Source organism: Quercus lobata, chromosome 2 (assembly GCF_001633185.2).
Source record: "Quercus lobata isolate SW786 chromosome 2, ValleyOak3.0 Primary Assembly, whole genome shotgun sequence".
NCBI classification, from domain to species: Eukaryota; Viridiplantae; Streptophyta; class Magnoliopsida; order Fagales; family Fagaceae; genus Quercus; species Quercus lobata.
This window is the reverse complement of record NC_044905.1, coordinates 13,627,370-13,643,850: the sequence shown is the minus strand read 5'-3', so window position 1 is coordinate 13,643,850 and position 16,481 is coordinate 13,627,370. Positions and strand designations below refer to the sequence as shown.

Genomic DNA, 16,481 nt, shown 5'->3' with positions numbered 1-16,481 from the left:
ATTGAAAGAGCTGTCCAATCATTAATGTATAACATACGTATGTTAAGAAAGCTATTATTTGATCAAACACTGAAACTTCCATGGTGATGGGATTACAATATGGAACTAGCTGAAAATAAAAACCAGTTGCTTGTGAAAGCCTAGCAATTCCCAAACTAGGAGCTTACTTGTTTGTCCATCCAAATTACACATCGCAGACAGTTTCCTTCAATTAGTAAATCAAAAGCTTTGTTGATATCGTCAAATCTTACCTCGTGCGTTACAAATTCATCCAGCTGTAGTTCCTGATAGTAATTAAATGAAAGAAAGAGGAAAAATATAATCATCTACTGATTATTTTTGCTAATACCACCTCAGATACAGGCAGGTGGCCAGACCTTGTTTTCATATAGACAAAAGTTTTTGATCATGCAGTGAAGAGATACTAATGGAGCAAGGGGGAACACACCACAAGATGAAATTGAAGATTGATTGACAGGCTAATTACCATTATCAAAGATTTGCAACTAAAGAAAATCATAGTAACTGTTAAATTACCTTGTCTAAGTATTTTTTAAGGAGGATGGGAATATCAGATTTAGCTTTGAGTCCTCCAAATAAGGATCCCATGAGACTTTTCCCACTGTGAAGGACCTCAAAAGAGCTGAGGCTCAATTTTGCCCCCGGCTTGTCCACTCCTAACACAATTGTTTTTCCCCAACCCTGGGAAGCAAAAATAAGATTATATCACAAATTACTCGTTAGCACACAATAGCATAAGAACTCACACACACACAACAAGCATATTTGAAACTTGAAGAATAAAGAATAGGAAGGGCAACGGGTATGTGATACACCAATCAATAAACAAATTGAATGGTTTAGAATGTACTGCATGTTATTTTGCTAAAATTTCTCTTCAATGCATCATAAGTTGCTATGAACTTCATTCAGTACATTCTAAACTGCTTGGTTAAATCTTTTCACAATTCAAATCAATAACTTCAGATGCGCGGATGTGCTCAAATTAACCAAGCTTTAGTCTGTCTGGTCATCAAGCCATTAATTAATTTCTTACAAATAGGTATAAGGCCAAATTTTAGGGCACCACTAGAGCTGCCTTGTTTCCTCTTGATATAATATATATGTTTGAGAGGTGCAATGCTGGGACTAGATTTGATAAATTATGCCATAACTCAAGTCAAGTAAAGCTAACAGACCACAGAGAATCTAAAAAATGCAGAGTGGCATCCTCTAACCCAAAGTGATTTGGAGAAAGACATCCAACAAAAGTTCTGTTAGCAATGAGAGAGAGAGAGACCTTTCGGCAACAAGCATATGCTTCATGCACCAACGATGCCATTCCAATACATTCAAAGCAATAGTCCGCACCCCCATCTGTCATCTCATTGATCACCTGTTCAATGAGATAGAATAAACTGCAACAGATTAAATTAAATTTTCTGTGAATAAAGATACAGAACATACTGCACATTTTGTGCTTCATTATAGACACTTCTTAAAGCCTGGTAAACTGTGGTGTTATAAGTAGCTTTTGAGATTCCCTATCAGAATTAGATGAACCAAATATTAATCATCTCTGATTCTCATATCAACTTCAACCTTATGAATAATATCATAAGAGTATAAGACAGATCAATGTCTCACAGATACAAAAGGCACTAAAACTCTTGACAGTACAAGACATTCTTCGGCATGTTCAAACTACCAAATTAACCAAAAGAAGTATAAAACTTAATAATAGAGTCATCAAACAATTATCATATAGTTTAAGAGAAGACCTGGCTCACAGATTTATCTCCACAGTTTCCAGAATTGACAAAGTCTGTGACTCCAAATTTTTTTCCTGTATTAAGAACAAAAGAACATCATCCAGAACCCATGTAAAGCTCATCTCACCCATAACAAGAGAATGACATAAGACTTTTTGCACGGTCAGTAAACAAGGTTGACCTGACAGGAAATACAGACAACCTCAGATTGAACAGATCAAATGAGGTATATTCTCCTAATATAAGAAAGAGATGCCCCTTCATCAAAAGATGATTTCAGATTTCCACGTCACTCTACCCCAATAAAATGTACTTACCGTTTTCAAATTTGTCTGGGTTCAGATCTACACCAATAATTTTTGTAGCTCCACAAAATCTAGCTCCCTCTGCAACCTAGAAAACAGACAGACATGAGCTTTTCTCTGCAGCCTCTCAAATACAAATGCAAGGAAGAAGAAAAAACAGTACTTATACAAAGTTCTTCAAGATCATACAGCTAATCCAATAGACCCCAGCCCAAAAATAACAACAGTTGATCCTTTCTCCACATTTGCTGTTCTCCAAGCAGCATCAACCCCTAAAACCCAAATATAATAGAGGTTATTGTCAAGTCAAAGGCCAACCTTCAACAAGTTCAGCTGTTGGGCGTATATGTTTTCCAAATTATGAGTTTTTAAAAATAAAGCTTGAATAATTAATCCACTTCGAATGTTCAATTTGTTCAAGTTAATTTGTGTCAAACTCAAGTGACACTTCCATTTATAACAAAGTACATGACCAATACCTGTTGATACTCCGCAGCTAAGGAGACATGCCCTGTTTGGAGCGATTGAGGGATCAATTTTTGTTACATGGGCAACGTCTACCACTGTATACTCACTAAAGCTTGAGACAGATAGAAAATGGTATAAAACCTCTCCTTTGAGATCAGTGAATCTGCTGGTCTCATGTCTAGGCATCCACGGAGATACCTTGAAAGGGAGTTTTGAACATAGGTTGCTCTTTTTTGATCTGCAATCGACACAATCTCCACAATCTGGCATGAATGTAGGGATGACAGTATCTCCTTCACTTACTTCATCTACATCTTCTCCCACATTTTCAACAACTCTACAGCATATAAAAAGTGGTGGAATATAATAAGCTCTCTCATCTTTAATGCCTGAACTCAGAACTCTGAATAAGCCTGGACAATATGATAGCTCAACGCCATCTAATGCATGTGCATGATCATTAATGCTTAAATAGAATGGCAAGACTAGGATATTGTAAGAAAAACAGCTCAATGTTAGATCAACAGCCAACAGAATGAGATTACATCAATTAAGGTGATTTAGTCTAATGCAAATGCCAACAAGACCAATATCTGCAAAAGAGCTATTCCGATCACCCTACCAGTACCAGTTATGCTATACTCCCTCAACTTTATCGACGCAAGTGAAATTTCAGGACATCAAAAATATAGTGACACTAAAACAAGAAAAGAAGAAAGAATACCGATTGGAAGTATATGTAAATGATTTGTAAAATGATACAGCTTGCAAATAGTTTGACCAGGACCATGCTTAAGGCATGGTAGAAATCAATTATCAGTGAACTCATACTAAATCTAGGAAGCACACAGTTGCGGATGCGGATGTGGGTGCAGTGCGGCGACGCAGTAATTTTTGAAAAAGTAGAATATGGGTGCAATGGGATACATTTATTAATTAATTATTAAATATATTTTTATTTTTATTTTCTATATATTGCTAAGTTTTTTTTTTTTTTTTTCATATAATGGTAATCATATATCAAATTAAGAGTAATAATAGATAATAAAGTGAGAATTGAGATGGTTTTAGGGTTGTTTCCTTTAAAGTCGGCCGGCAAAATGGAATATTTTGATCTAATCTTTTACTTTTTTTTTTTTTTAAACAAGTATTTTGGCCCATATCGAACTGAATCGGGTCCTATTTCAGATAGTTTTGGACCGTATCTACCTGTATTAGACCGAATTGGGTCTTATTTTGGACCAAGTCAGACCGTATCAAACCGAATTGGACCGTATCGAAAAAAAAGAAAAAAAAAATCATCCTCTAACGCATGTGCAGCTGCTTCAATGGCCGCACTGCACATCCACACGAATCCAACTTGAGTGTGCCGGCCAAAACAACGCACCCGTGCTTCCTTGTACAAAATGCAAGCTGATCTAGAAATTAATCCATCAAGATGCAAAAGAGGACTGTATTTATTCTTGAGGGCAAAAACTTATATAAAGTTACTTAAGTGTTGTACCTTATATTTCTAATTAAATTCAATCATGTCGTTATATTGATCAATGAACCACATAATTGAATTTAATTGTCCATGGATAGGCTGGGCTCAATATAGTTTAAGCCCTGAGCTGATAAAGTTACATGGATTTTTTTTATATATATTTAAAAATCAATTAAATTATATTTATTTAAGTTTCTATATCGTACATTTTTCTTTTATTTAAAAACCACTACTGTTGCCTTTTGAGAAGCAAAATTACTAGTTAAGTTTTCGTATAAGTTTTTGATCTTGCTATGATAATTTTCAATCCATCAAGATGCAAAAGTGAACTGTATATATTCTTGATGGTTAAAAGTTATATTAAGTGTTGCACATTGTTATAATAATTTTCATTGTTCTTTTATTGTATTATTTCAACTCTTTTTTATGAAATTCTAGTTCATTTTTAAGATCTTAATCTTAATTTTGTTTAATCTAATTTTTCCGGTTGTATTTTTTATATTGCTTGTAACAAATTTATCAACAGATTTGATTTTAAGATTTAATTAATTTAACTATTCTTCTCTCTTTTTGGTATTTCAAACAAATTAAGGCCCGTTTAGTATAGGAGTTTAAGTAATGTTATTTATAGTTTTTTGAAATACGTGTGAATGAAAAAGTGTGTAGAAATATGTGTAATGTTGCTTAAAAACTGAAAATATGTTGTTTAAGTATACCTTTTGATAGATATTTTTAGGTATTTATAATTATAAAAATATCTACAAATAAAAGAAATTGTATCTACAATATGAAATTATAATATAACAAGAATAAAATAAATTTTAAAGCATAGAAAAATAAAAATAAAAATTATTAAAAATATTATTACAACTTCAAAAAATAGAACTGATTTACAAAAATTAAATCTCAAATTATTGGGAGAAATTGATCGTCAATGATTATTCAATAAACTCACAATAATTTTTTAAAACAATTTAGGATTTCAATTGAGTTGGATTTCTATCAATCTAATATTTTGAAGGCTTTTTTAAAGGTGGGGTTGGGAAAGAGTGCATAATTTTCATATCTATAATATATATACACACACACATAAACTTTTGAAATGTTATAATTTTACATGTCATTATTCGACTTTTTTTACTTGAGCTTAAATTTTATTTTTTATTTAAACCTTCAATTAAAATCTTGCTACATCATTTTTTCTCTCTCAAATTATTGGGATAAATTGATGGTTAATTATTATTCAATAAACTCACAATAATTTTTTAAAACAATTTGAGATTTCAATTGAGTTGGATTTCTATCAGTGTAATATTTTGGAGGCTTTTTTAAAGGCGGGGTTGGGAAAGAGTGCATAATTTTCTTATCTACAACACACACACACACATAAACTTTTGAAATGTTATAATTTTACATGTCATTATTCGACTTTTTCTCTCTCTCACACGCACAAAAACTTTTGAAATGTTATAATTTTACATATCATTATTCGACTTTTTCACACACACACACACACACACACAAACTTTTGAAATGTTATATGTGGGGCCCAACAATTCGTGGACCAGGCCCATTTGCCCTTAGAGAGTCCGAGGGCCCAATCCGAGGAGAACTGTGGCCCAAGCTCCATGACGCAGAGCACAGACCAATTTTGGGAGGCAGCCGAGGACAGTCTAGTCCTCGGCAGGCCCATAATCCGCCCAGAATAAAGGGATAAATTCGTAAGGAAATCCAAAATACCTTGGGGCGATTACCCTAAATACCCTTCTGGATAAGGCCTAATGCCTGACAGAACCGTACTCTGCAGCTTTATCAAGTCATCCCCAACAATTCCGGGATTAGACTGATGGGACCAATGTCAGTATTTGTAAAGACTGACCCTACACGTGGACGAAGGACATCGAATGCACGCTAGTATAAAAGGAGAAGTAAGTGAATCTAGTAAGGGGGGGGGGGAGAAAAAAGAAAGACTTCATGAATAAGATCGCCGGAACGATCCATGCACGGAACGGAGAAGGTCCTCCGTTGGACAGCCGGAAAGGATCACAAGGGTCCTCGGATCAAGTCCGAGGAGCCCATTCTCAGAAGTGGCAGCATGGCGGGGCTTTAAACGTTTAGGCCCAGTCCATTTTCCACAGGGACCTTTCTGAAATCCAGACCGGACCATCGCCCCGTGACCAAGCCCAAGCTTTTCAAGCCTACTCTCTACAAATCGTATTGTGAGGGATCTCTCCCGCGTGAACCCAAAAATGTCACTAGGCCGCGCAGGAATCGTGTCCTTACAATTGGCGCCGTCTGTGGGAAAGCATGCGCGCTTGGCGCAGGTGGCGGTGGAGTCAACTCTCTACTAAGCAAAAATTCACGGAGCTTCCTCCGTCTCCTTTGACGTGCAGCTGTTGTTCCGACATAAACTTCTGCTAGGGGCTACGCCTTGCAGCGCCCATTGCGTATGCAGCCCTAGAGGCTCTTGGCCTCAAGCCGGCTCTCCCCGCCCTGATCTAGGGGCTTACATCCGAAAAACAAACAAATACAAAAAACAAATCTCAAAAGCTTTGGACAGAACCAAGGTCTTGCATGGTCCACGGACTCAAGCCTGTGGGGAAACCAAGCACAAAAAACAAATCTCATAAGCTTTGGACAGAACCAAGGTCTTGCATGGTCCTCGGACTCAAACCTATGGGGAACCAAGTAGAAGAAGATGAAAATCAAAGCTTTGGACAGAACCAAGGTCTTGCATGGTCCACGGACTCCAGAGGGCGGGACCGGAAGCACAAAAAAATCTCGTAAGTTTTGGACAGAAAAGGTCTTGCATGGGTTCCTCGACTCAAACTATGGGGAAACCAAGTACAAGAGATGAAAATCAAAAGCTTTGGACAGAACAAGGTCTTGCATGGTCCACGACTCAAGCCTGTGGGAAACCAAAGCACAAAAAACAAATCTCATAAGCTTTGGACAGAACCAAGGTCTTTGGCATGGTCCTCGGACTCAAACCTATGGGGAAACCAAGTACAAGAGATGAAATCAAAACTTTGGACAGAACCAAGGCCTTGCATGGTCCTCGGACTCAAGCCTATGGGGAAACCAAGTACATAGAAAGATCATATGTTTTGGACAGAACCAAGGCCTTGCATGGTCCTCGGACTCAACCTATGGGGAAACCAAGTACATAGAAAGATCATATGTTTTGGACAGAACCAAAGCCTTGCATGGTCCTCGGACTCAAGCCTATGGGGAAACCAAGTACATAAACAGATCATAAGTTTTGGACAGAACCAAGGCCTTGCACATGGGTTTTTCCCCCCCGGAAACCCCCTCAACCTGTGGGAAACCAACGCACAAAAAACAAAATTCATAAGTTTTGGACAGTAACGCAAGGTTCTTGCAAGGTCTTGCATGGTCCTCGGACTCAAACCTATGGGGAAACCAAGCACAAGAGATCAAAATCAAAAGCTTTGGACAGAACCAAGGTCTTGCATGGTCCACGGACTCAAGCCTGTGGGGAAACCAAGCACAAAAAACAAATCTCATAAGCTTTGGACAGAACCAAGGTCTTGCATGGTCCTCGGACTCAAACCTATGGGGAAACCAAGCACAAGAGATGAAAATCAAAAGTTTTGGACAGAACCAAGGTCTTGCATGGTCCACGGACTCAAGCCTGTGGGGAAACCAAGCACAAAAAACAAATCTCATAAGCTTTGGACAGAACCAAGGTCTTGCATGGTCCTCGGACTCAAACCTATGGGGAAACCAAGTACAAGAGATGAAAATCAAAAGCTTTGGACAGAACCAAGGTCTTGCATGGTCCACGGACTCAAGCCTGTGGGGAAACCAAGCACAAAAAACAAATCTCATAAGCTTTGGACAGAACCAAGGTCTTGCATGGTCCTCGGACTCAAACCTATGGGGAAACCAAGCACAAGAGATCAAAATCAAAAGCTTTGGACAGAACCAAGGTCTTGCATGGTCCACAGACTCAAGCCTGTGGGGAAACCAAGCACAAAAAACAAATCTCATAAGCTTTGGACAGAACCAAGGTCTTGCATGGTCCTCGGACTCAAACCTATGGGGAAACTAAGCACAAGAGATCAAAATCAAAAGTTTTGGACAGAACCAAGGCCTTGCATGGTCCACGGACTCAAGCCTGTGGGGAAACCAATCACAAAAAATAAATCTCGTAAGTTTTGGACAGAACCAAGGTCTTGCATGGTCCTCGGACTCAAACCTATGGGGAAACCAAGTACAAGAGATAAATATTACAAGTTATGGACTGAACCAAGGCCTTGCATGGTCCTCGGACTCAAGCCTATGGGGAAACCAAGTATAAAAACTATTATTATTACAAGTTATGGACTGAACCAAGGCCTTGCATGGTCCTCGGACTCAAGCCTATGGGGAAACCAAGTATAAAAACTATTATTATTACAATTATGGACTGAACCAAGGCCTTGCATGGTCCTCGGACTCAAGCCTATGGGGAAACCAAGTATAAAAATTATTATTATTACGAGTTTTGGATAGAATCAAGGCCTTGCATGGTCCTCGGACCCAAACACGGCATCAAGCCTCCAGTTCTCTCCTCGGCCAGCATGGGTAATCATTACTTTTCACTGGTCGGCCTTATTGGGCCAAACACTTATATTAGAGTTATGGCAACATCTTTTTATTACCAAGTATTTTGGTCTTAGTTGTCATCGGTTTAGATACTTTCTCATTGAGCCGAGCAGCATTTACCAATATACAAAAATATAAACGGAATATGCAAAATGAAATAATAAACACTTTTATTAATATAAGAGATCATTACAATGTACAAAAAAGGGCTCAAACAAGCCTATACAAAAGGAGGACTGCTGAAGCAACGATAACATTCGCAGTACAGAGAAGTAAGCAGTCAGGCTTCTTTTAAACTCATCTTCAAGGTCTCTTCAGTCTCTGCCTCAGTATTGCTCATATCATGATAAGAACCTTCTTCGAAAAAGGATGAAGAACAAGGGAAAGGAATCGAAGGAGAAGGAAGAAAAATTGAAGGAGAAGGAAATAGTAAGGAAGAAATCAATGAAGAAGATGGAGTAGATGGATGAGGAAGATGGAGGACATGAGTAAAGAAGGAAGAGAAGAAGAGAGAAGAGATGAAAAGAAAGAAAAGGAGCAAAAGAGGGAAAAGAGAAGGCACCAAGGCGGAACTGGTGCTGGGAAGACTATAAGAGGAAGGTGGAGGAGGGCACCAAGGAGCAAAAGAGGGAGAAGCAGAAGCACTTAGCCCCTGCCTCAGCCCTGACTCCTAACACGTTGGTGCCATATTAGGTACGCTCGTGAGGAGCCGGGTGGTGCTGATATTGGGTATTCTCGACTCAGTCACGCCAAGAGTTCGGCGTGGTGAGCCCCTGCTTCGGATTTTGGCTAAAAGAGAGGCGGGACGGATCTTAAGTCTGCGCCACCCTTGCCCTGATTGAGCCATTTCAAGCTTTATCAGAATATGGTGTCTAGAGGAGGGGCATGATTTCTTCATCATTTGTTGCGATCTCAGAAGAATAGAAGGGAGTTAGTACGAAAGTGATGGCCTCCTGCTTGCCTTCTTATAGGAAGAGCAGAACGGATGGCATTAAATGCATTCAACCTTCCCAAAGAATCTGAAGAAAAAAGAGGCGTCCGTTCCACTTCTCCACCTTATCAAATGAGCCGCCGGATATAAATGAGCCTCGTTAAGGGGAATTCATTAAGGGCGCGTCTGGGACATCCAAGCGGCAGGAGCAGATTCCGAGCGGATTAAAAGGAATCCCTCAAAAACCGCCTAACTTCCTGGGAAACCGCTCACATAAATGCGGGATCAAGCTAAATGGGCCATATTAAGGGCCCGGGTTTGCCAAAACCCTCCTTTCCAATCCGGAATTCGGATAGAAGGGTTTTGAGGGGCTATTGTGGGGCCCAACAATTCGTGGACCAGGCCCATTTGCCCTTAGAGAGTCCGAGGGCCCAATCCGAGGAGAACTGTGGCCCAAGCTCCATGACGCAGAGCACAGACCAATTTTGGGAGGCAGCCGAGGACAGTCTAGTCCTCGGCAGGCCCATAATCCGCCCAGAATAAAGGGATAAATTCGTAAGGAAATCCAAAATACCTTGGGGCGATTACCCTAAATACCCTTCTGGATAAGGCCCAATGCCTGACAGAACCGTACTCTGCAGTTTTATCAAGTCATCCCCAACAATTCCGGGATTAGACTGATGGGACCAATGTCAGTATTTGTAAAGACTGACCCTACACGTGGACGAAGGACATCGAATGCACGCTAGTATAAAAGGAGAAGTAAGTGAATCTAGTAAGGGGGGAGAAAAAAGAAAGACTTCATGAATAAGATCACCGGAACGATCCATGCACGGAACGGAGAAGGTCCTCCGTTGGACAGCCGGAAAGGATCACAAGGGTCCTCGGATCAAGTCCGAGGAGCCCATTCTCAGAAGTGGCAGCATGGCGGGGCTTTAAACGTTTAGGCCCAGTCCATTTTCCACAGGGACCTTTCTGAAATCCAGACCGGACCATCGCCCCGTGACCAAGCCCAAGCTTTTCAAGCCCACTCTCTACAAATCGTATTGTGAGGGATCTCTCCCGCGTGAACCCAAAAATGTCACTGGGCCGCGCAGGAATCGTGTCCTTACATTATAATTTTACATGTCATTGTTCGACTTTTTTTACTTGATTTTAAATTTTATTTTATATTTAAACCCTCCATTAAAATCTTGCTATATCATTTTTTTTCTTTATATGGTGGAATAGAAAGTTTCATATATAAATACAATTATAATAAATGCATATTAATAATTATAATAATTATCAGATTTAGAAATAAATAAATCACATTTTGTTAAACTTTCTTATATGTTGCATGTGTGATAGTGCACCTTAAAAAAATAGTTACAACAATAGGGAGGGATTTGAACCCTAATTCTCATAATAAGTAACACTAATGAAGTGATGACAAGTCAGTTTTTAAGTTAGACACATCATCCCAGGGATTAAAAGCAAACGTTTTAAAGAGTGATTTTATGAATATTGAAAACTCTACTAAATAAATATTACAAGTTGATGTGTCATCAATCATATAAAGGTAATTCATGTATTTGTTTATTAGTTGTTAAGGTGGCACAAATCATATTCATTAGTCACTTTGGTCATTCGTGAATACAAATCTTCTATTGCACTTCATATTCGATCAATCATGATATGTTACATCTTTTTTTTTTTCCATATTAAAGTTTGGTTATTTTATAAAGAAAGCCAAACAAATAATATACAACAAATTATAATTTGTGAAGTATAAAGTGGAACACAAAAATATTTATGTGAGATTGAGAATATGTTACATCTTTTTTTTCCATATTAAAGAGATTGAGAATATGTAATAGGCTTAGCATTGAATTAATTTGTGATAGGCTTAGTATTGTAGATCAATGGCATAACTTGCTACCTTTAGGATTCAGGAGAGCCAAGTTCAAATCCCTGCCCCCAAGAGGTTGTAACTAGTAATTATTATTGAAAATATTATTTATAAAAAAAAAAAAAAAAAGGATTAAGAATTTAAGCATAGGAAAAATCACAAGACACGTCAACTTTAGAAACTCCAAGACATTTTTTGCATCACACGAAAACACAGTAATAAATGGAAAAGAAAGAATATAACACTAACCCGATCGCTTCGTGACCGAGAATCCTTGGAAAAATTCCAGGAAAATCCTTCAAACATAAAAAACAGTATGAACATATTTTATAAACAAAATTTCAAGAAGTTATGAAAGTAGAAATAAAAGTATGAGAGTTTTCAGAGTGAATATGGTTAAACCTTCAATTTCCAGAAAGTGATATCACTGTGGCAGAGAGAGGTGCATATGATTCGAATCCGAACCTCATGAGGCATCGGAGCTGCAACCATGACCTCCTCTATAACTAGTGGCTCACCTGGTTTGCGACTAACCGCAGCTACAACAATACAGCACAAAAAAGAACAACAACAATTATAAATCACTTTCAGACACTTATTCTAAGAGAGATAGAAAGTGAAATTACTTTTTACTGTAGAAAGAACGTGGAGACTAGAAAAACAACACACAATAAATAAATAAATAAATAAAACAAAAGAGTTTTTACGCACCTCTGCATCGAATGGGGTTCCCTCTGGTTTCACTTGAATATTTCTCATCCATGGCGGCAGAAACTCCACACAGTGTATCTCTCTGTGTCGCCGGCTTGTTCTCTCGTACAATGTCAATGTGGGACTAGGTCCTCGAAGTGGTTGCCACCAAACTAGTGGTATTACGTGAGTTTATAGGCTAATGAGACACAAATAATGAACATTTTTTTTAATGTATTTTAAAATAAGTAGTGTTTATATTTATTATACGTATTCTATTACACGGATAATAAGGTGTGTACTGTATACTAGTATTTTTAAAATGAATTACAATAGTAAATTATTTTAAGAAATTTTTAAGAAAAAATAAAAAAAAATTACTAATTTTTATTGACAATTTTTTCAATTTTACCTAAAATAATTCAAAAATAAACGATTCAACTTTTTAAAAAGACAAAAAAGATTCGACTTTCGGATCCTACTCGTTATATTATATTTTTCTGACTTATTACATAAAAGGACAGATAAGAAAAGGGACCCTCGAAGTTGAAGTCTTGAAACTGTGCCGCCTTGACTTAATTGGCTTAATGAATGCAACTCTATTGATAGGAACCTTCCCCCTAGCCATTATTTATTCAATAATACTACTAAAATATTTAATTTTATAGTTTGTTGGAATGATCAATTGAGAGTAATAAAAAAAAACTGTTAATAATTTATTTTCAGAAAAATATAATACAACACTTATGAGAAAAATAAAAATATATTGAAAATCAATTATTATTTTCTTTATCTCATAAAAGCTGTAATTTTAGAGTATTCATTAACTTTTTATCATTAAAAAATGATCCAGTTAACAAGTGCTCTTAAGACATTTATTAATGAGTAATGCTACATCTATAAAATAATTTAAAAATTTTAACCTCCAAAGGACCCAAGAGAATACCCATAAGGGATGACAATTTTGTCCCGCACCGCTTGACCCGCCCCACACCGTTTCGCCCCACACAGGTTTTCCCTGCCTGGCAAAGGTGGTGGGACAGGGATGAATGTAGACTTTTTAAACCCAACCCACCCTGCCCCAACCCACCCTGCCCCAACCCATCCCCACCCCCATCCCGCATTGATAAATGTTAAATTGTAAATTTTTTATATCCTAAAATCCTACTATTTAAATAAACATATCATTAGCTCATTTTATTTTATCCAACAAGCCTTTTTGCTTCTTTTTTTTTTTTTTTTTTAGTAAGGTTGGAAATAAGGTACCAATTTTAACATTTTATTTCATTTTTATTAAAAAAAATTATATACTATTGAATCACTAATTTTATATTATGAGATTTTTGTTTTTGTTGGGATATTGTCTTGTTAAACACTTTAATAATATTGTAAGGGCAAGATTTGGTCTCTCAGCCCAAAGGGTTAAAGGATTTAGGCCCAAAGAGCTCAATATAATGAATTTGTAGATAATGAATTAGAAAACTAAACTCTAATGAGTCAGACAATAATTATAGTTGGTCCAGATAACAAGAAAACAAAGATAAACTAGCTTAACTTAAAAAAAATCATCCTCAGCTCAATCCAAGGAGACCAATTCTTGTATATATCTCATTTGAATTTGGTTACAAGTCTAATTCTTGTTCTTACAATATTTTTCTCTTAATTTTCCAATCCCTCCCCCTAAGGGTATTCTTTCTCTTCTATACTATCTTCTTATTTCATCTCCGCCCTCCACGTGTAGACCAGGTTATTGGCGTTGATCCTTGTCCCATCAGTACCTTCTTGAAGTCTCTGGAAGTAGTTGTAAGACTAAAAATTACTGTTCAAGTATCACTTCCACATTAATGTAGCTAGAGAATTAGTTGCAGAGTATTTAATGCGGTGGTAGCAGCTTTCTCTTAGATATTTCATAACTTTTCTTTGTCTTGTACTTTCATGATATATATCCTTACCAATAAAATCTCCTGGAACATTGCTTTTGGATGGCAGACCGCGCCTTCTGACCTCTGCTTTGCTCAGCTGAGGAAGCACTCCTCCTCGGGCCACCTTTTTGGACCATCATGACCAAATCCCTTTCTTTATTCACTAATGCCGACTTCCATAACAGCATTTACCCGTTCTTGGATTATTAGGCGTCCTCGAACCGAACCCCTAGTCCAACATATACTACAGGGCCCATCATCCCTACAAATATTATTCAATTTTGCTAAAAAATAGTTTGATTTAATGGGATAAATTTATTTATAATTTCGAATATATTTTTATTAACGAAACAGGTTTTATTAAAAACAATTGTAATAGTTGTGGGCAAATTAACAAAAAGTAGAGTTTTATGAGATGGGGCAGGACTTCGTGGGGCCCCAAGAGGCGAGGATGGGACAAGAAAATTTTACTCGTCATGTAGAGGGAGGCGGGGTGGAAATGAGGTAAGACAAAACCATAGGGGCAAGAGCGAAGACCCCATCGTTCAAACCTGCTCCACCTCATTGCCATTCCTATATTCATTAATGACCAATACCCAAAGGATGAATAAAATATATGAAAACGTTTTATAAAAAAAATATTGACTGTGTTTGGAGGGATCAGAGGGGTGGGAGAATAACTATTTGTTGAAACAACACCTTTGTGAGTTTTTTTTTTTATTTTTTTTTGGGTGGGGGGCGTGTTTTTTTCGTGGCTCAGGATGTAGAAGCAGATAGCAAAGGCAGAGGCTAGAGAGTTCATGGGTTTAACTTTCCCGTCGAGTTGAGCTTCTGTTTTGGCCTTTTTTGGCTTCTAAGATGCGAGCTGGCAAGCGGTGAAATCAAGGATGAGATGAACAGTCACCATAAATAGGGTTTTTTAAGTCTTTGGCTTAACTAAAAAAAAGGTTATACTAACGAGTGCCTTAAGGGCATTTGTTAAGAATCTATTTTAGAAAAGTTTTGACATAATTTTTATGGGAAATGAAAAAAGCTGTCAAAATATTAATTGTTTTTTTTTTCTTTTCCTATAAAAACTTTCTTTAACTAAATTCTTAATTCGTTAGCATTTCCCTTAAAAAATTATAAAAAAATAGGAGCCAGTTAGTTCAACTTATAGATTGAAACCGTCTCTTAAAAAAATTATAATGAATTTTTATTCTTATAATTTGACCATTTAGTCTTAAAAATTGAGCATTGTAGCATTACTCTTCATTAATATACTATTTTAAAAATGATTTAATACAACTTTATGATTGATGTCTTGGTCTGATAATAAAGAGTTATAATCAGGAGTGAACATTATGAGGTGAAACTTTTTTAAAAAAATAATAATACAACTTGATGATAAATATAAGAAACTGTCAAAAAAAATTAATTATTTTATTTTTTGTTATAAAAAGTTTTAAAAATATTTCTGAAGTCAATGTGATAAGACATTTATTAACTTTTTCCCATAAAAACATAGGTAGAATCAGTGTAAAAAAAATGGTGGATAAAAATTAGATAGTTTCTATCACTTTGGACATGTGCCTTATTATTTATTATTGATATAAGTCGAGAAGATTTATATTTTTATAATTTTTTGTCAAAAGTTGGAAACGTTGAAATTGAAATGATAGGTAAATTCAACCCCTTTGAAACTAAAGGACACAGACGCTCCCACCGTCTTTTTTTTTTTTTTTTTGGGTGGTGGGTAAGTGCACCCACCCTCTTAACAGAACAATAGTGGAAATCATTTTATTAGTAAGATGATGCATGACAATTTGTGTCCTGATTTATGTAAGCCATCCTAATAAAGTTGATTTTACATTCAAAAAGGGTTTAAAGTTTAAACAAGGGAATAATTAGGTCTTGCTAGTGGACCTCCTTCACATGAGAGTGGGTTAGACATACCTAGGGGGTGTTTGGTATTGTGGATTAAACAACAGTTTTCAATGTTTAAATAATATTACACGTATTTTTATACATTTTTTCACCTACATGTATTTCCATAAAACAACAACAATAACAGTTTTGAGTGGATTTCGATTAATGTAATTGGTAAAGTCATTTTTCACCAAAAAAGAGAGGTGAGAGTGAATTCTGTCAATTCTAAAAATAAATCAATTGGTATCTTGATATAATCATAAGTTATAATGGGGTGAATGTCTAATTCAAATCTTATCATATCTATTAAAAAAGAACTCCTCATTTCTATATGAAAAAAGAAAAAGAGAAAAAGAAGTTTTGTAGTCAAAGTAATTAGGGTGATTTATAGTTTAAACTTCATGATTTATAGGCAATTTCAAATTAAAATCACCAATTGAAAATTTTCAAATTAAATCCTATATTTTTAATTACATCAAGTGTGATACTGTAAATGA

General features: G+C 36.5%; 1 protein-coding gene across 1 annotated transcript; it reads right to left on the bottom strand.

Annotated features, from left to right (window-relative positions):
- Positions 1-21: 21 nt before the first annotated feature.
- On the bottom strand, positions 22-12,307 carry LOC115974594 (alcohol dehydrogenase-like 7). The gene is made up of 10 exons (XM_031095013.1): positions 12,176-12,307; positions 11,867-12,003; positions 11,714-11,760; positions 2,557-2,882; positions 2,267-2,349; positions 2,090-2,165; positions 1,782-1,846; positions 1,301-1,396; positions 538-702; positions 22-284 (listed from the first exon to the last, which is right to left on the bottom strand). Exons 1-10 carry the CDS (start codon positions 12,225-12,227, stop codon positions 156-158), a joined length of 1,176 nt encoding a protein of 391 aa, XP_030950873.1. The 5' UTR covers positions 12,228-12,307; the 3' UTR covers positions 22-155.
- Positions 12,308-16,481: the final 4,174 nt, after the last annotated feature.